The sequence below is a fragment of the Perognathus longimembris genome, chromosome 11, assembly GCF_023159225.1.
Source record: "Perognathus longimembris pacificus isolate PPM17 chromosome 11, ASM2315922v1, whole genome shotgun sequence".
In the NCBI taxonomy this organism is placed as follows: domain Eukaryota; kingdom Metazoa; phylum Chordata; class Mammalia; order Rodentia; family Heteromyidae; genus Perognathus; species Perognathus longimembris.
Genome location: NC_063171.1, coordinates 36,089,702 through 36,112,668, shown reverse-complemented (window position 1 = coordinate 36,112,668; position 22,967 = coordinate 36,089,702). Strand labels below are relative to the sequence as shown.

The following is a 22,967-nucleotide window of genomic DNA, read 5'->3' as shown; positions in this document are numbered from 1 at the left end:
GAACTCATTTAACTGGAGTTTCAGTTTCTTTATCTAAAAATAAAAGCATATTGCTGTTTACTTCACACATAGCTCTCGGTAGAGGGGGCAATACTGGGGCTTGAACTCATGACCTGGGTTCCTTAGTTTTCACTCAAAGTTAACAGTCTACCACTTGAGCCATAGTTCCACTTGCTGCTTTTTGTTAATTAATTAGAAATCAGGGTCTCATGGATTTTTCCAACCTAAGTTGGCTGTGAACTATGATCCTCAGATCTCAGCTTCCTGAGTAGTTAGGATTACAGGCATGAGACACTGACACCCAGCTCAACAAATCACTTTTTGTGTTTCTCCAATAAAATAAAGGACTTCTGATACTTTCTGAACTAAAGCTTCGTTTCTCCCAGAAGAGAGCAATGCTTTTTTTTTTTTTTTTTTTTGCCAGTCCTGGGGCTTGGACTCAGGGCCTGAGCACTGTCCCTGGCTTCTTTTTTTTTTTTTTTTTTTTTTTTTGCTCAAGGCTAGCACTCTGCCACTTGAGCCACAGCGCCACTTCTGGCTGTTTTCTGTATATGTAGTGCTGGGTAATTGAACCCAGGGTTTCATATATCAGAGGCAAGCACTCTTTGCCACTAGGCCATATCCCCAGCCCCTTAGCAATGCACTTCTACCCCCAGTGCCCTCAGATCAATGAAGACCTTCTGGAAACTGTTCTTCCCCCTTTTCCTTCCCTGACATGCTCGGGAGCACAAGCAGGTTAAGTATGGAGACAGAACACATGGTACCCTGGGCTAATACATTCAAAGGCAAGACAGGAACCAGACAGAACAGGTTTTGTCTGTTTATTTAAAAACAGAATAACATTTTATGTACAAATATGCACATATTTACACAAAATGTACATACTAGGATCTTAGATCTTTGGGTTCCACAAAGACCTTGGTTGGCTGGGGAACAGAATCAGAAAGCCTGTCTTTCAGTTCATAAATCCAGCAGATTTCAGCTCATGCAGGATTTAGGCACTAAATATCACTATTCTGGCTGATTAGATTTGGGTAGGCCAAAGAAAAATAAACATCTAACCCCAGCCTCTACCCAGAGAAATGGCCAGAAGAACTCCAAATGAATGATTTGGAAATTCCTGGGAAAAGGAGACATCCTCACCCCTACACCTCCTTCCCCTCACCTGAACTCCTACTGTCCCTTGATCTGTGATCAGTACCCTCTCTCCCCTATGCCACAATTCCAGAAGTCCTTTTCACCAACTCCCCAAGGGACCACAAACAAGTATGAATACATGTGAGAGCCTGGAAATCCAAGCTGTGAGACCCCAAAAGTGTTGGAAGTTTGGAATGCTTTCTCCCAACATACTCTGAGTTTCTTAGAAAGGTCAATCGTCCAGATTTAAAGGGAACTCAGACTTCTATCCTGGGTGTGGGCTAACTGTGTGGAAGCCTGAGGGTAGACTTAAGTTTATGCAAATGCTAAACTATTTACTGTTTCACTCTCCTTCCAAAATAAGAAAGTCACCTACTACTTGTGTACAAAACATTGTCACATATAGAAGTTTGTACCTTACTTCCTAGCACAAGACCAACAAAAGCCTTGATTTAATGGAGCCTTGGGATCTGAAGCTGGAGGAAGGATAAAGGTCCCCTGGCACCCCAAACCTCAGTTCCACCGTCCAGTCTCCATTATTACATTGCTCCCAGTTGTGGCAGATTAAGGAGCATGCAGTGGCGGGTTGCAACAAATAACAACTAAAAATCAGATGAAGTTAGGGAAAGGAGTCACTTCAGCCAAGCACCTTCCCTGTCCTCCCTTAGGTCAAGAGGCTCACATCACTGGTTCCAGATTCTTCTAGCTATCAGGCTCACTCCCAAGGGGCTTCCTGGATGAAGATGTTTTAGAAGAAGGAACATCTTTCATAACCATAGGAATCAATCCATGGGTTGAAGTGTTGAAGTCTTGCTTTGCTGAAAGCCTATGTAGGCTGGCCTTGCTTAAGCAAACCAAGTACAAGCCAGATAAACCAAAAGTTGTTCTGTTTTGTTTCAGTCTCTCATTAAGGGAGTCAGAATAGTACTCTGAACGCTCCTGGTGAAGATTTATTTACAGAAACTATATACATGCAGCAGGCCCACCAGCCACCAGAGGGCGGAGGGCTTCTTGTGTAACAGTCCAAGCTACCCCTGGGTGGCAGCTCCACATGCCCCGCAGCTCCCAAGTGGTGAGAATCTTGCTCCCCCACTTTGGAGGCCAGATTCCAGCTCCAGCTATGCCCGCACACCTGGATCTGGCCCACAGTCTCCACCTCTCATCTCCAATTTCTGCATCACTAATACTGCTCTGGGGTCTGAGAAAAATACCTGCACTTGCAGGCAGAGGTCACACACAGCCACGCGGCATACAAACCAAAGCCTGACAGTGTTCCATACGCAGCCATCCAAATCCTGTCACACACACACACCACCACTCATTCAGACTGTAACATGACAGTATGATATACACTATGGACAGTTACCCTCTCCCATACACACACAGCAAACATTCAAACACAAATACATGCACATAGTGACCTGCACACATGATGGGAGGTGATCAAAGAGTAGGGCACTCCCGATGAACAGAAGGGTTGGAGAAAAAGGTTGAGCAGTCAGTGGAGTGGGAAGCATCTTCCTCAAGAAATATAGGCATTTAAGGAGGTTCCCCAAGATGAGCTGAAATCCCCATGTCAGCAGAAGGAGCCAGGCCGAGGGAGGGAGGCAGGCCTGGGTCAGACCAGGTGCCCCCGCCCATTGATGTAGATGCCATTGCCGGTGGGCTTGGCTCGAAGGGTCCCATTCTCCTGAACAAAATGGTTCATGGCCTGTTTGATGCCTTCATCACGATCTTCCTCCTCCTCTCCCCGCCCAGAACCTGGAGAGAGCAGCTCAGTCTGTGTTTCTATCTCCCTCACTGTGGTCAGCGTGGAGTAACTGCGACCTTCAGGCTCTTCACTCTGGAGACCAAGGGCAAAGGACAAGTCAGGAACCAAGACAGGGCAGTCAGACACAGACACAGTGGGGTATGACTGGGTAATGATGGGGTCAGAGGTCAGGCAAAGCAGGGGTGTGATTGTTGCAAAGGCATAGGGGCTTAGAGATCAGGGGCCAGGAATTTGTGTTAGGCTTGGGGAAGGGTAAATAAAAATGGAAGGCAAGCAAGAGGTGCAGGGATGAGCCACATTAACCAGGGCTGAGGCTCGAGGGACTGGTAGTTAAGGGGGCTGCTGACACACCACATCTAGGACCAGGAGTGGGGCCTAAGGAGATTGGTGGGGACACCGGTGGGGCCGGGGGCCTCACCATCACAGAGCAGCTACTGTTGTCCTTGAGACTATCAGGGTGGCCCTCGGCTCTCAGCCCTACACTCTCCTCCGGCTGCAGGCCCAGGACATGGGGGAGGAGTTAGAACAGAGCTCAGCCTCTTCCCTCAGCCTCTTTATCTCATACCCTCCACCAGCCTCCTCCTTAGTCACTTTACCCCCAACCCCACAAGCCCATTCTCTCCCTAACACAAATATCCTCATTCCCCCACCCCAATCCCACCCTGACACCAGAGCTAATGGTAGATTCACAGAGCAGCTGCCAGGCCAGAGCTAAAGGAGGCCTTCAGAGGAACTGTAGCAGACCCAAAGTAGCTACATGCCTCCACCCCCCCCCCACACCCCTCACCCCCCAAGCCCTGGCCCCAGCCCAGCCCCAGCTATGACTCATGATCAGCCAGATTCAGTGGACAACTGTGCTCCTGGTCTGCAGAGGAGTCCAGGCACAAGAAAACCCCACACATGCACCCAACCTTGGCACACACCTGGCTCCTGGGATCTGAGTGATGGGAATGCAGTCTCCGGATGGAGTTCTCCCGGGTCAAGGTCAACTCTTCTTCACTGGGAAAGACACCCCTTGTCAGGAGTTGAGGGTAGTGGTAGCCTCCCAGGGTAAGCCCAGCCTGGCTAAGCCTATGTGAAGTGGCTGGAGGGTGTAGGTGGCTGAACGGAACTAGCCCTGCAAGTGTAGGTGTGTGACTGTAGATGGCAGTGTGGCCAAGAAGCATGTGTGTCAGTGTGCAGAGTAGGTGAAACCAGGATTTGTGATCCTCATTCAAGCAGTATGGTTCCCTCCACCCAGCTATGGTCCCAGAAGCCTCTCTCACTTCCCAAGACTCTAACCCCCTCTGTTCTGTAAGCTCTTCAATAGGAGCTAGCTCCTCTCTTTTCATTCTGCTCAGTGCTAGCTCACCTCCAGTTTGCTTCCTCCTCATTCCCAGCTCAGTCTTACCTCCCCCAGAGCAGCCAGTACTCACTATTTCTGGGTCATCTGCTGGGCCTTGCGCCGATGGTATCGGGACATGAGTACCACCACCACTACCAGGAGGCAGAACAGGAGTGCGGCGATCACACCCACCACCACCACTGAGGCCGACACTAGGTCCACCTGCTGCCCTGGGTCCTGAGGGTCTGCTGGAGACAGGCCACTGTTTGAGGTCCATGTCCAGATCTCTGATCCACCCTCGATTACATCCCATTCCCCACACCCCCACCATCCACTTAACTTGAACTCTGTAAACTATACCAACCAACACCCCTGAATAAATACTTCCCAAATTCCTTCTGCCAGTCTTGCCTTCTGTTGCCTTCCCCCACACCCCTGTCTCTGTCCCCCCACCCCCAGCTCTGGGTCCAGGGCCAAGATCCCTTGTCTTTGACTTACCAAGAACATCCACAGTGACCTGAGAAGCCCTCGAGGAGAACTCATTGCTGACATGGCAAACGTAGATGCCACTGTGCTCGGTAGTCAACTGGGGAAAGCCCAGAGTGTCCCCTTCCACTCGCACCCCACTGGGCAGAGGCCCATCCAGCCTAGAGGACAGGGAAGCTGAAGGGTGCCGACTGGGGCGGCTGAGGCTGCCACCACCCAACATGCCTGAGCAGATATCCACCCCCCCTCCCACATGACGTCACCCAGAGCCGCCGGCTGTTCCCACGGTGCCCCACCCTCCCCCAGACAGGTCTAGGCAGAGGCCCCTTCTCCCTGCTTCCCTGCCTGACCCGGGCACCCCCACACACATTCGGGGAAGATCCACACGCGTGCCATCCCACATGCTCCCAAAAGGCATCACGTCATCCCTCACTGGGTACCAGATATACACGCTATAAAGTCCACACAATAGACCGCTGTGCTCCTAGCTGGGCTCCGAGGCACTAAGAAAATGTGACTGTCTGCTTCAACATCCAAGATGCCGCAGGACAGCGATAGGAACCTAGCCTCAGGTACAAGCCACACACATTGCTCATGTGTCCACATGTAAGAACATGTCTATCACATACATGTGGACTCTAACTCTCCCTGAGTCTTTGGACATCTCAGAGCCTGGAAAAAAGCCAAGGACTCTTGAGGGAACTGACAGAAGTGCGTGGGTGTTTTTGAGGTGCTCGCAATATTGCGGTTACAGGAGTGTTGGTGTAGCAATATATACAGTCATCTGTCTTTTTGTCTCATGCATTTTTGGGATTTACATCAATCTATGAAATAGTAACAATTGAAAAATTAGGGGAGAAACCAAAATTGTATCCGTTTATTCTCTATCAGCAACCATGTGGCTGGATACTGGTGGCTCACGCTTGTAATTCTAGCTGCTTAAGAGGTTGAGATCTGAGGACCAAAGTTTAAAAACAGCCCTGGCAGGAAAGTCTATGAGACTGCAATTAACCAGCAAAAAGCTGGAAGTGCAGGCATGACTCAAGTGGTAGAGTGCCAGTCTTGAGCAAAAAAGCTAAGGGAGAGCATGAGGCCCTGAGTTCAACCCTAGTGTGGGCACAAACATAAGGAATTAATTAAAAACATCTATCCTAGATTCTCTTAGACAAGCCAATATTTGATTTGGTTTGGTTTGGTTTGGGGCCAGTCCTGAGGGCTTGGAACTCAGCGCCTGAGCGCTGCTCCTGGCTTCTTTTTGCTCAAGGCTAGCACTCTACCTCTTGAGCCACAGCACCACTTCTGGCTTTTTCTGTGTATGTGGTGCTGAGGAATCGAACCTAGGCCTTCATGCATGCTAGGCAAGCACTCTATCGCTAAGCCACATTCTCAGCCCCAAGCCAATATTCAGTAACCATATATTTTTTGTACTAGTCTGAACAGTACCCTAACTTATCGAGAGTCCAGAACATATAGGCCCAGACCATAGTAAGTACATCCTGGCCTTGAGAGGGAAGGACCCTAGTCCTAGGCTAGCCCCTCCCACAGACTCTTACCGTGTCCAGTTGTATGAAGGAGGCGGCTGCCCTTCACTCAGGCACTTGAGCATAGCTCCTTCTCTGCCAACTTGCCACAGCTTTTGGTCCTCAAGGCCCCTCACAGAGGCCTCAGTAAGAACTAGGATGGGAGGTGGGAGGGAAAAACCAGTGAATGATGCCATTAATCATGTGGTTCCTCAAGGGTTTCCCACAGTCCCTGCTGCACCCTGCCAAAACAGCCTCCCTTTGCCCTTCACCATCCTACTCATCCGCTACTAAACCTAGCCTGGGCCCCCTCATGGATAGCTCTTGGCCATGTGGTTCCCTCTTCTCTCTAAGACAAGTCTATATTGATTTATTTGTGCCACGGACCCACAGTTACCTCAGGGTTAATGATGTGTCACACTTTTTCTGGGTCTTCTCTGGTGTCCAGCATAGCACTAGTCATAGAACAGGTGCTCAATAAATGGTGCTGGATTCTTTGAAGACTTAATAATCCCAGTAGTTCATTTGTTTCTTTAGTAAACATTTGTTGAAGACCTACTTTGTGCCAAATGCTAGCATAATTTCAGCATGAAGTCTAATGCTAGGAATACAGGAGCTCTATAACCATAGCCTATGATTTAAGCTCTGTGTGAGATGCTTTGCATTCATGGCTGTTAATTCCCATCAAAATCCTGTAAAGTTGATATAATTACACTCATTTTGCTGATGAAGAAAATGAAGCCTAACAAGATTAAATAACAGCTGGTAAACAGCCGAATACGGGCTTGTCCCAAGTCTGTTGCTAAACCCTAAACTACGTAATTTGCAAAATGCTTTCAATTCCATGTTGATAGTTGATTCGTCCAACAATGCTGTGAAGCAAGACCTTCTCCTCTGTAAAGACAGAGAGAGTGAAGCACAATGATTTGCCAAAGTCATCTGACATGGAGCTCCAGGTCTTCTAACTTTAGATTACTGCCTTCTTGAGCACTATAGCTTCCAGGACCCAGGTGGTCAGCCTAGCATGGCTCAGGGTCACAGGGTGTCTCTACAGTTCTTTCGGAACCCAGGGAAAGCATAGGCATTCAAGTACTTACAGGCCACTTGAAGGGTATGAGTGATCCTTTGGTTTTGGAGCAGGCCAGGGTGGGACACCACGCAGGTAAGTGGCTGCCCGTTCATGCTGCGACTAGGCACCAGGTGGAACTCTGATGTGACTGCAGCTGAGCGGGAGTGCTTGAAGGAGCGGCTGGATGTTGTGCCTTTGACCTCTGTGTCCCAGGTCACATTGGGGGCAGGGCTACCCTCAGCAGTACAGGAAGCTGCCAACGTCAGACCCTGGCCCTCTTCTAGTGGTGGACCGGGATTCAGTGAGGGCAAGGGAGGCACTGTGGATGGGGAAGGCGAGGAGGTCACAGATCTGCACAACCTCGGTCAGAAGGCCCCACTCAATCCCCTTTTCTTCTGTTTTTTGTTTGTTTGTTTGTTTGTTTGTTTTTGTTTCCCCCCTCGATAAAGGCACCAGGCAAGTTAGAATTTCAGTCAGGCACCAGTGGTTCATACCTGAAATCCTAGCTACTCAGGAGGCTGAGATCTGAGGATGGCAATTTAAAGCTTGCCTTAGCAGAAAAGCCCGTGACACTCTTTATCACCAATTAACCAGCAAAAAGCCAGGATGTGAAGGTATGGCTTAAGTGGCAGAGTGCCAGCCTTGTGTGAAAAAACTAAGCAAGAGTGTCATGCCCTGAGTTCAAGTCTCAGTACTGATATGTATATACACACACATACATACACACACACACACACACACACACACACACAGAATTAGAATTTCATGTGTGCTAGGAAAATGGAGGAGAAAGGAAGGAAACAGGGTGGACTCAATCTTCCACAGATGAGGACTGTTTATTGAAGAACAGCAAGTGGCAGCAACCTTCCCATGGGATCGGAGGTGTGCAAGGAGGTAAGGTTGCAGTTGGGCTTTGGTGGGGTCTGAGCAAGGACACAGAGGTTACTTGAGTTCAATATAGGAGAGGTGACTGCAGGTGTGGGCAGAGAATAGGGTAAGTATAATGATAACTGACTCCCTTATCCAAGGTCTCAAGCTTTTTAATGTTCAAACAACTATCTGGCTTGCCTTGATGGTTTGACCTCAGCCAGTTCCCAGTTCTCTGTTCAATCTCTTAATCCTTTCCTGGTCTCACAGCTTGGCCTCAGAGTTCCCTACAAGTTAGGCCCACAGTGGAATGTTTAGGTTGGATTGCCTTGCCTGCATCAAGCCTGTCCGTGCATACCTGGTATTTTGCCTGACATCCATAGGCCCCTGGGATAATAGGGTAGGGGTCAATCCTTCAATGTGACTTTTGTCCATTGTTTAAATGTTTTACAGTGGCATGGGTCATTTTTTTTTAAAAAATAAAAATAATGAAGTAATTTAAAAACAAATTAGATTTTATCTACGTAATAATAACAGCCACCATTTAGTAAGCACTTACCATGTGTCACCTATTACATTAAATACTTTACAAATGTTATCTCATTTAATTCTGTCAACATACCAGTGAGGTGGGTATTATTATCTCTGTTTTTCAGAGGAGGAAACTAAAGCTCAGGAAGGATAAATGACTTGTTCCAGGTCATCAGTTTTATAATGATAAAGCCTAGATTCACACTCAGGGTTGTTTCTTTTTGTCATTGTTGTATGCATGTGCATTTTTTTTCCAGTCCTGGGGCTTGAACTCAGGGCTTCAGCACTGTCCCTGAGTGAGCTTTTTTTGCTTAAGGCTATCACTCTACCACTTGAGCCACAGTGCCACTTCTGGCTTTTTCTGTTTATGTGCTACTGAGGAATCATGCATGCTAAGCAAGCACTCTACCACTAAGCCACATTCCCAGCCCATGTGTTAATTTTTTTGGTTTTGTTTTGGGGTTTGTTGGGTTTTTTGTTTGTTTGTTTGTTTGTTTGCCAGTTCTGGGGCTTGAACTCAGGGCCTGAGCACTGTCCCTGGCTTCTTTTTGCTCAAGGCTAGCACCGTACCACTTGAGCCATAGCACCACTTCTGGCTTTTTTCTATATATGTGGTGCTGAGGAATCGAACCCAGGGCTTCATGTATGAGAGGCAAGCACTCTATCACTAGGCCACATGCCCAGCCCCCATGTGTTAATTTTTTTTTTTTTTTGGCCAGTTCTAGGCCATGAACTCAGGGCCTGAGCACTGTCCCTGGCTTCTTTTTTGCTCAAGGCTAGCACTCTGCCACTTGAGCCACATCGCCACTTCTGGCCATTTTCTGTATATGTGGTGCTGAGGAATCAAACCCAGGGCCTCATGTATACGAGGCAAGCATCTTGCCACTAGGCCATATTCCCAGCCCCCATGTGTTAATTTTTGAGATAAGCCCATGTAGCCCACAGCAGCCTCAAAGTCTCCATTCTCTTATCCCTGTTTCCTGAGATTATAGGCAAACATCACTGTATCCAGCTATTTTACACTCAAGGTTTTTTGTTTGTTTGTTTTGTTTTGTTTTGGCCAGTCCAGGGGCTTAAACTCAGGGCCTGGGCATTGTCTCTGGCTTCTTTTTGTTCAAGGCTAGCACTCTACCACTTGAGCTACAGCACCAACAGCTTTTTCTGTTTATGTGGTGCTGAGGAATTGAATCCATGCTTCATGCATGCTAGGCAAGCACTCCACTGCTAAGCCACATTCCCAGCCCTCAAGTTGTTGGGGTTTTTTTCCTGCTCCCATCTGATGCTACTAACTTACATGGGACAAAGGGAAACTATAAAGGCCTTTTATTCTAACTTTAAAATGGAAAAGATAGCAAGGCGCTGATGGCTCATGCCTTAACTCTACTTAGGAGGCTGAGATCTGAGGGTCAAGGTTGAAGGCAGCCTGGACAGGAAAGTCTCTAAGATTCTTGTCTCCAATTAACCACTAAAACTCTGGAAGGGAAGCTGAGGCAGCAGCAACCTTGAGCAAAACAGCCAAGTGAAAGGCCCTGAGATCAAGCCCCAGGTACAGGCACACACAAAAAGAGGAAAAGACAACCAGACCACGTGCACCCTTAGTCCAAAGTAGAGGCATTTAAGACCTCAAATCCCATTCACTGAAGGTCCAACAACAAAGAAGGTATTAGCCTAGTTGGTCATGTATGACCACACTACAGGACAAAGCCTGATGTGCCCATAGGAGCCCTACGTTTTAAACCACTCATCCCAGGATGAGGATGGAGGCATTGGATTACATTTTTGGTGGAACTTGGAAAACAGACTTGGGTGGAGAATAACGTAGATAGTCAAGACTTTAAACGACTGTGAGGCAAAAGAGAGACTAAGCTAATGCTCTATTGCTTGAAAGAACAAAATGAACACAGAGAAGGGCTGAGAATGTGGTTTAGTGCTTGCCTAGCATGCATGAAGACAGAAGAATTTAGCTCATCATTTTTTAGGTTACCTGTACAGAATTCATATGTGTGTGTATACTACTAGTACTGGGTCTTGAACTCAAGAAACTCAGGACCTAGGAGCTGTCCCTTAGCATTTTTTGCTTTTTTTTTTTTTTCTTTGCCAATCCTGGGGCTTGAACTCAGGGCCTGGGCACTGTCCCTGAGCTTCTTTTGCTCAAAGCTAGCATTTTGCCACTTGAGCTATAGTGCCACTTCTGGCTTTATCTGATTATGTGATAGTGAGGAATCAAACCCAGGGCTTCATACATGCTAAGCAAGCACTCTACTGAGAAGTCACATTCTCAGCCCCCTTAGCTTTTTTGCTTCAGGATGGTGCTCTGTCACTTGAGCCACAGCTCTAATTCTGGGTTCTTGTTTTTTCTTTTGTTTTGATTGCTGGTTAATTGTGATTTCTCAGCCATTCCTGCCCCAGCTGGCCACAATTCTCAGATCTCAGCCTCCTGAGTAGCTAGGATTACAGGTGCGAGTTCCCAGCCTCAGAATTTCTGATCAGGTGGGAGGATGAACTGCAGGGTCCTTTCTCACCCCTGCAGGACCCCATCTGCCTCTGTCCCATCTATCTCCATTGACCCATGTCTGCTCCTTCTGCCTCCAGTCTCTCCCTCGAACCCCCCATAGCCCAGCTCAGGGTAGCTTGGCACACCCAGCAGCCCCCCCCCCACCACCGTGCCCACCCCCATCCCACTTACCTAGTACTCGGAGCCGCAGCTGCGCTTGGAAGCTGCCCGAAGGGAAGGTGCTGACTCGGCACTGGTACTCGCCCTCGTCCCCCTGTACGGCGTTGCGCAGGAGCACGGAGCCGTCCAGAGGGTCCCGTGGGGGCGGTGGTTGCTCCACGCGGCCCTTGTAGGCTGCGCTCACGTGAAGTCCATACTCAGAGTTCAGTAGTGCCAGCTCCCGAGTGCCCTCGTTCGCGTCCACTCGAGCCCAGGCCACCTGCCCGACTCGCTCCTCCGGGTCTCCACGGTAGAAGCATGGCAGCTTTGCATCCTGGCCTAGCACGACGGTCACCAATTCGGAGGTCTCCAGCTCACCTGCGAGAGACCGGCCTGCAGGGGGGCAGACAAGAGCAGCCAGGATGAGGGGCTGGGGCCAGAGCAGGGGGGGTCACTTTCATAAGGGTAATGACAGCCAAGGCAGCCGGAACTCGGGGAGCATTTTATGCTTGCAAAGCGCATTCTCTTCATTACCTCATTAGATCCACAAAACATTCCCAAGAGGTAGGCGTTATTATCGCCATTTAGCAGATGAGGAAACTGAGACCCAGGGAGAGGAAGTGGCTTGCCTAAGGCCACACGGAGGATTTATGGAAGATCACACCCTCTTCCAGTCCAGGATTGTATCTTGAGCTGTGGCAGGTGGGAGGCTATAACAAAACCAGAGACCCAGCCTCTGCCCTTGGGGAGCTCCTAGTCCTCAGGGAAATGGAATTTAGACACACAGAAACCAGAAAAACCATGGATACACTTTCACAGGAGGCTCAACCTGCTGAAAGGATAAAACAGAATGCTGCCAAGAAGTGTGGCAGGAAGCGCCCATAAGATTTCAGGACTGGTGGTATCTGGGATGGGGCACATAGAGTGGGAAGGGTCCATCCCAGGAGGCGCTTTAGAACATTCTTTTCATGACTTGAAGATGAGAGACCTAGATTCCCAGAGAGATGGCGGTATTCCATGTGGGAGGAATGGCATGAACTGAGGCTCAGAGGCAGGAATGAGCAAGTCACTGAAGATAGAAAGGGCCCAGGTCAGAGGTCCAGAGAGATGAGGTCAGTGTAGACACAATGAAGGGTCAGAATGGTGAGCCAGAATCAGAGGACCAAAAGTGAATGAGCAATATGAAGCTTTCAAGGATTTTGGAATCAGATATATCCCATCACACAACCTTATCTGGATCCACTCCCTTCCCTCATGGAACCTGAGGTCTGTTCAGGAGAAAGAGATAGAGACAGATGTGAAAACATGCAACAATGACTTTTCTTCCATTTTCATTGTTTGGCAAAGGATCCCAGCTGGCCTCAAACTTGGAATCCTTTTGCCTCAGCATCCCAAGAACCGAGATTACAGACATGTGCTACCACACCAGGCTTACAATGATGGTTTCTGATGTAATGCATTGCTAGCCAGTTGTGAAATGGGGTGGCCAATTGTGGAATAGGGCAGACATTTGGGGTCCCAAGTCATGTAGGTGGGCCTTATACTTATGTTGAGTAGGATTGGGAACTTGGAGAAACCTAGAAAGACATTCCAAGCCAGGCACCGGTGGCTCATACCTTATAATCCTAGCTACCTTGTAATCCTAAATTGAGGTCTGAGAATGTGAAGCCAGCCCAGGCAGACAAATCAGAGAGACTACTCAATTAACCAGCAAAAAGCCTGGAGTAGAAATGTGGTTTAAGTGGTAGAGCACCAGCCTTGAGCTGGGAAAAGCCAAGGGAGAGCTCAAGGCCCCAATTTCAAGCCCATGATTGGCACACATGCATACACACACACACACACACACACACACACACACACACACACACACACAGAGTCCAGGCTCTAGGTATAGGATCAAAGTGAGTAAAGTAAGGAAGTGGAGAGGTTGGCTAGGTCAGGAAGCAGAGAGTAGAGGACCTGTTAGGAAAAGAACCCAATCTAAGGCAGGTTGTATGTGTGTTGAGCAGGAGTGGAAAATATGGCTGGGGTAGGGTGGGGCCAAATGGCTCAGGGCCTTCCATGCCAGGCAAAGGAATTCAGATCTGGTCAAGAGGAAATGGAGAGTCATAGAAGGTGTTTTTTTTTTTTTTTCTTTGCCAGTCCTGGGGCTTGGACTCAGGGCCTGAACACTGTCCCTGGCTTCCTTTTGCTCAAGGTTAGCACTCTACCACTTGAGCCACAGCGCCACTTCTGGCTTTTTCTGTTTATGTGGTGCTGAGGAATTGAACCCAGGGCTTCACGCATGCTAGGCAAGCACTCTACTGCTAAACCATATTCCCAGCCCCTCATAGAAGGTTCTTTAGCCAATGACTGGAGTGAGGCAAGTGGCAGCATGCAGTTTGATCAGAAAGGAAGCAAATCGAGGCCCAGAAAGTCATCAAGAAACTGCAGCTGCAGCCCTGGCATAATGGTACTGGGACAGAGAGGAGGGAATGGCTCCTGGGGGAAATTTGATTGGGATTTTGGTCATTGACTATAGAGAAGGAGAGAGATGAAGAATCAGGAAAACTCAAGGACAACTAGATTTCCAGGATGGGTCACTTTGGGGTGGGCAATCAGGGTCTGAGGAAACTCATGGTAGAGAAGAACTCGACATCAAATCATAGGGCCAGGGATTAGGTAAGAGTGGAAGGAAGGGTGTTTGGGGTCACAAGAGCTCCTTGCTTTGGAATGTATATTCCAGCAACTCCCAATGGGTTGTAGTTAGTCCCGGCCTCTGCACAGTACCTTACACACCCTGTTATTCCTCACCTTTGCTCACATTGTACCCCTGCCTGGAATGCCCTCCTCCCTATGTCTAGTAGCTCCTACTCATCATTGTCTGGAGAACTCCTACTCATGTCTTAATACTCTGTGTAGACATCACTTCCTCCTAGAGTCCTCCCTCCCTGCCCCACCTTAGACAGTCTTGGGTGTCCCTCTGTTCTCCTCTAATACCCTGCTTCCCCCCCCCCCCATCATAGAACTTTAACCCATAGATGGTGTTTGCTATTTTCTTGTCTGCCTCCTCCACTAGATTGAGCCCCATAAGAGTGAAAACTGGATCACACATCACCTGTGGAAGCATGATTTCTGATTTCATGCTCAGTGGTGTGTGGTCTCCATTATTGATGCTCAATGAATGTTTATTCCCTGAACAATGAAGGAATGAGGGAGATGGCAGAAGAAGAAAAAGAGAGAATGAGAAGGAATGGTCAGTCCTTGGTAAGTGGAAAAGGAGGGTATTAATGTGGCAACCTTGTGGTGGAGGAAAGATAGGCTAGCTTTTTGGGTTCACTGCCAAAAGAATCATCTCTTAACTAGACAGAGGAAGAAAGGAGTGATTGAAAGAGGTAGGCACATAGCCTTGGTAGAAACTGAAGCTTGGAGTGGAGCAATGAGTTCCACCGAGGCAAAAGAAGGGTCCTGTGGTCCTGCTGCAAAAAGTAGAAGAAGGGAGGATACAGCTAGTAGCTGGGAGGGCCCAGACTGGACAGGACAGACCTGCAGGGCTAGATACCATGGCCCTGACCTGCCTAAGCTGATGTTGGTCCCACCCAGCCCAGCCTGGGAGTCCAGCTTACCACCTGCACCCTTCCCAGGCACCTCCTTCTGGTCCTAAAGGGAGCAGGGCTGCTACAGAAGGGTTTGAGGTAGAGGCTCTCCAGTAAACCATCTGCTCCAAATTCGTGTATCCACTGGGCACTGGTGGCTCACACCTGTAATCCTAGCTATTCAAAGAGTCTCACAGACTCTTATCCCCAGTTAACCACCAAAAAGCTGGAAGTGGAGCTGTGGCTCAAGTGGTAGAGCCTTGGGCAAAAGAGTTCAGGAACAGCACCCAAGGTCTGAACTCAAGCCCCATGACTGGCACAAAAAATAAATAATTAACAACAACTAATACTGGCATCCATGTAGGTTACAGAGATCTGGAGCCCAGCCCCATGGGGACCACTCAAGTCCTTCTAAGGACGATTTCTGAGAAAATGTCAGGTGACATACTTCTCATCTGCAACTATCCCTCTACTTGCCAACAAATGAACTGTATTCTCCTCTCAAAAAGAAAAAGGAAAACAGAAATACTTCTCAGTACACAGCAGGAATTGGGGTATCTGGCATATGCAAGCCCCAATCCTCCACATCTCTACCTACAAGTCCAGGATCCCCACTTCCAAAGGACAAGCCCAAGCTTCATAGAATGAGAAACCCAACAAAACAGGAAAATCTCTCTTGGATCTCTCCCCCATTTTCCTAAACCCACTATTCAGAAAGAGCATCTATGACTGAGGCCACACCCTCCTCCAATCCTCTACAGTTGTCCCCTAAGCTGCACAATAAGAAAAGAGAAACTCGAGGTCTAGTGTCCTCTGCCGGGTCTACATGGACCCAGGAAGCCTGGCTCCCAGGCCAGGGCAGGCCAGGACTGCCTCCTCCTCTCCCCCACCCAGTGCCTGCCTGGCGTCAGCATGATGATGTCACCAGACTGAAGGAGACACACCGCCTGCCTGGTGAGGTCACCCTGCGGGCATGTGGTAGCCAGGCCAGGCCAAGCCCACGGACCCTTCTGCTACAAATTGTTTGCTGAGGCTGGTGGACTCTAACAAGCTGGGCACTCCTCCCGTGACTCGCCTTACCCCTCCTCCCAGGAGCACCAGGACGCTGGTCAAGAGCCTTGGTGACTCAGAAGCCGCCACACAGCAGCAGGCCTAGCCACAGCCGCCACCACCTTGCGCAAGGGAAAGAACAGGCCTGACTGGCCAGACGGGATCCCTGCCCTCAGCCTCCCCCACCCCTTGCCAGGCCCCTTCAGGCCTCTTTGGGGCCCTTCCCTTTGTGTACCCCGCCCGCTCCCCAGACAGGCCCTCCATTCCTGGCTTGGGCTGGCTGGTTGGACCCCACCCTGTACCTGAGTCCCTATTTTACTTTCTGTGTAGAGCCTGGCCTCTGGTCTCAGGAGAAACTGAGGCTGGCACCTGCAGACACCCAACCAGTCAGTATTTGGGGATGGGAGGAAAGAGCGCCTTTCTTTATGAGGGGCGTTTATCCACTGGCATCCTCTGCTGGCACCTACAGGGGTTCACGTAGGGGTGCTAGAGGGGAGAAAGGAGTAAAGATGAGTCCTGTGTCTCCATGTGTGGGCGTGCTTGAATGAGGACCTGGCCAGTCTTTCGAGTACACATGCATGTGAGATTGTCTCCTTTCCTCCCATGAGCTTGGGGGTGTTTCATGTCTTATCTTCAGGGGAGTTTATGTACTTACTTTTCTATGCCTAGAGGGAAGACCTGTGTGTTGCTATGTGTGAACATGGATGCATGCACCATTGCATGTGTGTCTCACACCCTCTGTGTGCAAGGTGTGCATTCCTGTCCTGCAGAACTCTGCATGCATAGTAACTATGTTCATGTTGTTTATCTTGGCTTCCGCGTGTGTGTATCTTGACTGCTCTTGGTCAGTGGCCTATGGCTCGGAGCCTTTGCTTGTATCGAGAGCATTGCTTGTGCACCCTTCCTCTCCTCACCCTGAGACTTGAGGGCAGATCATCTCAGGCTCAACATGGAGGTACCCAGAGATGAGGTCACTGCCCCTCCAGGTGATGGGAAATTGCCACCAAGCCTCCTCCACAGAACAAAACAAAAACTCCCTCTCTTCGGCTCCTCAGGTTCCTACAAAGGGAATCCCTTCCCACCCACCCCACCAACCACACCCTTGGGCCCCCTAGCACCTCTGGCCCCCCAAGGAGGCCTCTCCCTGGGAATCTGTCAGGACTCTGTTGCTTGCCACCACCAGAAAAACCAGCTCTAGCTCCAGGCCTGGGGTAAGGGCTGTCTGGTATGGGGTGGCGGGGAGTAGAGGGAGTAGCAGTCTGCCTGGGCCCAAGGGGAGGGGTCTAAATATGTAGGGTCTCATTCTCCTTTGTTAACTCTTACCTTCCCTTACTCATGGCATCAGCTACACCAGAAAGGGCTAGAATGTGTGGGTAGTTCAGTATAGGAAACATCCTGAGTGAGAAGGACCTAAGCACTCCATCCAGGACATCATTAACAACCCAGCCAACCCCTTTTGGTCCCCCCTTGTTGCCACAACCTTGACCTTTGACTTTGAAATCCAGAAGACTCCATCTGCCTTCATCTAGCTCCCTCACTTACCCCACATTGTCCTAAGCCCCCTAGCTTAGTGAGAGCTTCCCAACCCGGGCAAAGCGCCCACCCGCAGATTAGTGTCTGAGGAGGGGGGCCACACCAATGAGAGACAGATAGAGAGAGAGAGAGGAGCACAATGGGGGAGGACAGGCCTTGAGGCATCCAGCTTTGGCCCAGACACAGCTCCCAGCAGAGATAAGCCCCCTAAACCCCCCCTGGAGCCAGTCTGAGCCCCGCTGAGTCACCATAACAGCCACACTGTGGGTGGGAGACCCAGAATTCAGCTTCTCTCAAACTCCTGAGATCCTCTCACCTCTTATTTTGTCTTCCCCCTCCCCACTCTGACCAACTCTGCCCCACCCCAAATCACAGCCTTAACCCCAGCTCTCAGGACATAAGAGTTTTAAGTGGAAGTTGGGGCCAGCCAAAAAACTATGGGAAAATCTCTTGAGGTCATAGACCCCCTGGTGGCTTCTGTTTCAGGGAAAGTGTGATCCCCCTGTCTTCCCTCAGCCTCAAGCTTTCCTCTAAGAGGCAGGGAGCTGAGTCCTTTCTGGTACCTCTACTCCCCTCTCTCCCCTCTCCCCTTGCTCCTTTTTCTTATGCTTGAACTCGAGGGGAGGTGGGGGAGCCTGGGTGCTGTCCCTTGGCTTCTTTTGTTCAAGGCTAGTGCTCTATTACTTGGGTCACACATTCACTTTGCTTTTTTTGGTGGTGAATTGGAGATAAGAGTCTCACAGACTTTCCTGTTTAGGCTGGCTTCAAATCATGATCCTCAGATCTCAACCTCCTGAGTAACTAGGATGACAGGGGACAGCCCCATGCGTTCAGCTCCTCTATTGCTCTCTTGACTCAGTTCTCCACCTTATCCCCATCCCTTCCTTCTGCCTAGACTTTGTGGTCAATTCAAGAGCATATGTTAGAGACCGGAAGATTCTGAGGCTGTGGTCCAGAAGATGGACCGTGTCAAGTTCATCAACTGCTATCTCTGTGGCTGAGGATTTTTTCAGCACCCTGGAACACTAGGACGAAACCAGGGTCACTGGGGCCAAGGACTTCAGGTTCTAGTTCTCACCACTTGGGCAGTGTAGCAAACCTCTCTTTCTGGCTTCTCTGGATTTGGGTTGGTACTACAGGAAAGGGCCTGCCCCCCTCTGTAATCAGGAGTAGAAAAGCAAGGATGGGGCTCCTCCCTTTTTAGGAAACCAACCTCAGAAAGAAAAGTGGTGGTAAGTCTCGTAAGACAGAGCTCAGAATTCAAAGAACAGATCACCTCGGGTTCTGCAGGGCTCTCTGGGTCCATACAAAGAACTAGAGACTAAGATCCTACTGGAGAGTATTTTTCAGATTTGGGTCCCTCAGCCCCAAGGCAGAAGATGGGGGAGGGAGAAGGGATGGGACCTCACCCGGAAACTCAACCCATTAAGGAGAGACAAAGAGCTGTGGTGTTCAAGGCACCTCCCCAGACTGGGCTTCTCTCCCTGTCAGGGGTGGGGCAGGGCCTTGGAGCTCAGATCTCTAAGGATCCAGAAATTGGTTGGGGGAGATCTGTGTGAATTTACAGTAGGGCCTGGGAGGCAGTATCCTGGAGAACAGAGTCCTTTCAGCTGTTCTAAATCTCGACCCTATGGGCTGGACAATCAAAGAGTTATAGTATTTCAGAACCAGAAACTCTGAAGAGACTACCTAGTAGTAGTTCTTGGTCTACTGAAGATGACTTTCTTAGTTGCACAAAGCCACCTAACAAATTAATAACAGTAATGGGATCAGTACCCAAGGCTGTGTTCAGATACATGAAATATTCCAGGATCCCAGAACCACTAAGAAGATGCTTTACACACAGAGGAGACAGAATGGGGGTGGGACCATCTGATGCTTAGGCTGAGAACCTGAGATTTTAGTCACAATGGATCCTGGAGAGAAGCTCTCAGCTCTGTGCAGGTTGTGCCAACAGCAGAAGAAGTAAAGTGGTGCCTTGCAAAGTAACAGCTTCCTGAGCAACCCTGGATCCAGACTTTCCTCTCCCAAAGCTCCTCTCTGTCAGGCCCTGAGTGAAGTAAGGGGTAATTTCCCTAAGTAGAAGGGGGGCTCATTTACCCTTGGTTGTACTTCTCCTGGAAAGAAGTGCTCCATTATGGAAAAGGAAAGTAGGGATCAGGTCTTACTCCCCATTGCACTACCAGCACCTAGTACTCTAGTTGTCCCTGGCTGTGCATTCAATTATTCTATTCTTTAATGAATGAGGAATCAGGAGATTAAGACAACTAACCCTGGTCATGCTTCTAACACTGAGTAATCTTGCAGATCTCAGCTGCCTATCTGTTTCTCTGTTTTCCCATCTGGAAAACAAAGGAGTTGGAATGGTGATCTCTTTGATCCCTTCCAAGTCCTGAGACAGCATGATTCCATTCTTCAGGTGTGGGTAGATCCTACAGGAAAGTGCCTGCTGGGTTCCTTAGCTGAACAGACAGGCCCCACCCTCTTAGCAAGTAAGAAGGGCTGTCTGGAAGAATGAGAATAGGAGACAGGAAGATGGTGAAATGGCAAAGGTAGGAGTTCGGTATTCTGACACTGGAAGCTAGGCTGATGACCGTTCCATTTAATGACCAGAATGAGGGTAGCCACTGGGTCCTGCCAGTGCCTTGAGAATCGCAGCAAGGTGCTACCAGACAACAGGCTTGCTACTGACCTGGGATTGAGGATCTGATTTTTCTGTCCAGATAGGCCCTCCATCTTCCCAAGGAGAAAGATTCCTCATTGCCTGGAAATAGCCTACAACATCCCATCATGGTCTCATCATACACATATGTGCATTATCTTCTTCACTGTGAAGATTACAAATCCCTATAATTTATATCTGCTCTCTATACATTAGATAGGCAGGAAGTAAAGTGTACTCCAAAGCATTTAACTGGCAAAAAAGGGGGATAGAAGAGGAACAAAGAAAGATCATGCCCTATCTAGAAGGAACCCTTCCCTAAGCCCCTAGCCATTTAAATAACCCCTATAGCTACTGTGACATCTAATTGTGTGTGTGCCCAGGGAAAGAGGCCAGAGCAACAGGCATTCTCAGCTTTCCCGTAATCTGCCAACTGGCACTTGAGTCTTGATGCCCTAGAATATCTTGAAAAGAAGAGAAAGAGAAAGACATGCCCACCCACTCCCAGGACTCAGACTTCCTGCACCTGATGGCTGCCGAGACAGCTCAACCCTGAGTCAGCCCCAGCCCTAGGGAGTCCTTCTGGAGTCCAGCAAGGGAAGCCAAGGAGCCTCCTGTACCCCTGGGGGAGAGCAAGGTCCTTCAGTTCCATCTCTCTGCCCACTGGGTCACTGTATCTATTCTCCCATAGTTAGCCCTAGGCCTAGGCAATGCTTTGGCAAAGACAGTTAGGGACCCTAACATGAGTAGCCTGCCTGGAGGCTGAGATAGGAGCTGACAGGGAAGAGCTACGCTTCATCTCATAGATGGAGCAGGAGAAAGAGATTGGCTTCTCTCTCTAGAGCTCAAGGAAGTAGAATGCTTGTGTGTATGTGTGTGTGCATGCATGTTTGTCTGTGGCGTCTGTCCTGGGTTGGGCTCAGAAGCAAGGTCCTGATAGTTCAGGCAAATCCTACCTGTAAAGGATGTCAGGAACAGCAGCAGCAGCCAGGCTTCAGGCCCCCACATCTCGGCTCCCAGGGACAGGGGCATTGGTTGAAAGGCAGACCTGCCAGTGGTTCTGAAGTTCCACCAGTTCTCCCTGGGAGCCGCCTCTAGAGCTGGATCAGGCACTGACCCAGAAGGCAAGAAGCCTTGGAGCTCTGGGCACTGGTACCTGCTATCCTGCTTCGGCCTCCACTAGGGGAACCTGGCCCCGCTGTACCCACCCAGCCGTGGCTACCCCAAGAAGCCGTGATCGGGAGCGCCGAGCTCCCCCAGAGCTGCTTCCCACGCCGTGGCCAACAACGAAGGCAGAAACCTGGGAACCTGCTCAGCAGGTCAGAACAGGTGCGTCTCCGGGGGCTGGGCCTGGCACAGAGAGGAGTCTCCGCAGCCACCGCCCCCACGGCCTGGGCTAGCTAATGGGCGCCAGGGAGGGAGGGAAGGAGGGAAGGACCTGGGTGGGAGCCTAGGATCCCATCCTCAGCTCTGAGCTTTATCTGCAAGTGTGTGTGGAAGGGACTGTAAAGGGAGAGGCAAGGGTGGGGGGTTGGGAGGACCAGAGTGTCTTAAAGAGGGAGGCACCAGGCCTGGCCAGGATCAACAGGGGCAAGGCTCTGGTGGGTGGAAAGGAACCCAAGTATCTCACACCCCAATCAGGCTTGATGCTTCCTGAGAGATTTGACCAATTCCCTGATCTCCTAAAGGGGCCCACCTTTTTTTTTTTTTTTTTTTTTTTTGCTGGTCCTAGGGCTTAAACTCATAGCTTGGACACTATCCCTGAGCCTTTCTGTGCTCAAAGCTAGCACTCTACCACTTAAGCCACAGTGTCACTACCGGCTTTTTCTGTTTATGTGGTGCTGAGGAATCCAACCCAGGGCTTCATGCATGCTAGGCAAGCACTAAACACTCTACCACTAAGCCACATTCCCAACCTGGGGTCTACCTTTTGAACCCCAGAATCAGAAAAGGACCAGGACTGAAGAAGATCTTGCCCTGATAGCCCATGTATTTCTTTTTTCAGAGACTTAGGAAACACACAACACAGTATCATGGTTTGCTCAGACACCTGTATCCCTGAGGCAGAGTTCTAGTTCAAAGACCCCTGAGAAAGAACCTAAAGCAATTCTTTTTTGCCTTATTCATGTATAGGTTAGCCAAAGGGCTCTCCAAAAAGAATAAGGCCTAGGGCTGAGAATGTGGCTTGCCTAGCATGCATGAAGCCCTGGGTTCAACTCCTCAGTATCACCTAAACAGAAAAAGCCAGAAGTGGGGCTGTGGCTCAAGTGGTAGAGCTCTAGCCTTGAGCACAGAGAGGCTCAGGGACAGAGCCCAAGCCCTGAGTTCAAGTCCCAGGACCAGAAAAAAGAAAGAAGAAGGCCTATAGATTCCTGGCTTCCCTTTCATAGCTCTGTCTCTTCAACACCTTACACCTTGTTATCTGGCTAGTAATACCAAAAGAGTATTGGCATAACCAGAGTGTAAGGGTTTTTCTGTTTTGTTTTTGGATTTTTTTTTCTCCCCTCATTTTACTCTAGGGTGATGGAGCAGACCACAGGTCTGAACTTTGCAAGGACAATCTTGATTTCAAACACTGTGTCACTGAACTCCTATAAGTATATTTCTAGTTATCCAACCATGTGTTTCCATTTTGGATAACACAAAACCTTATTGACCTACCTGAGATAGCCAGAGGAAGGGGGTATATTCTGAACTTCCCAAAAACTTAGTGAAGAGCAAGATCTCTGGTACAACTTAAACAAATAAACAACACACATATACACACACAAACAAACAAAAACAGGTAA

At 49.4% G+C, this 22,967-nt stretch overlaps 1 protein-coding gene across 2 annotated transcripts; it reads right to left on the bottom strand.

The window, feature by feature from the left end:
• Nucleotides 1-891: 891 nt before the first annotated feature.
• Nectin4 (nectin cell adhesion molecule 4) lies at nt 892-21,647 on the bottom strand. Of its 2 annotated transcripts, XM_048356837.1 has the most exons (9): nt 21,135-21,647; nt 11,392-11,751; nt 7,336-7,626; nt 6,272-6,392; nt 4,731-4,879; nt 4,324-4,477; nt 3,832-3,907; nt 3,327-3,401; nt 892-2,980 (listed from the first exon to the last, which is right to left on the bottom strand). In XM_048356837.1, the coding sequence occupies exons 1-9, from the start codon at nt 21,208-21,210 to the stop codon at nt 2,756-2,758; spliced, it is 1,527 nt and encodes a 508-aa protein (XP_048212794.1). In that variant the 5' UTR covers nt 21,211-21,647; the 3' UTR covers nt 892-2,755. The 2 variants fall into 2 exon arrangements, with proteins under 2 accessions (XP_048212794.1, XP_048212795.1); XM_048356838.1 differs by lacking the exon at nt 3,327-3,401 and having other exon boundaries at nt 21,135-21,442.
• Between the last annotated feature and the right edge of the window lie 1,320 nt (nt 21,648-22,967).

What these genes read in the sequence shown, in the direction of transcription:
- Nectin4 (XM_048356837.1), bottom strand. Translation starts at nt 21,210, where the DNA reads ATGCCCCTGTCCCTGGGAGCCGAGATGTGGGGGCCTGAAGCCTGGCTG. An exon ending in CAGCAGATGACCCAGAAATA is followed by an intron (nt 3,908 to 4,323) that starts GTGAGTACTGGC and finishes TGTCTTTCCCAG; the next exon opens with TGAAGAAGAGTTGACCTTGA. An exon ending in ACAGTAGCTGCTCTGTGATG is followed by an intron (nt 2,981 to 3,326) that starts GTGAGGCCCCCG and finishes CTTGGTCTCCAG; the next exon opens with AGTGAAGAGCCTGAAGGTCG.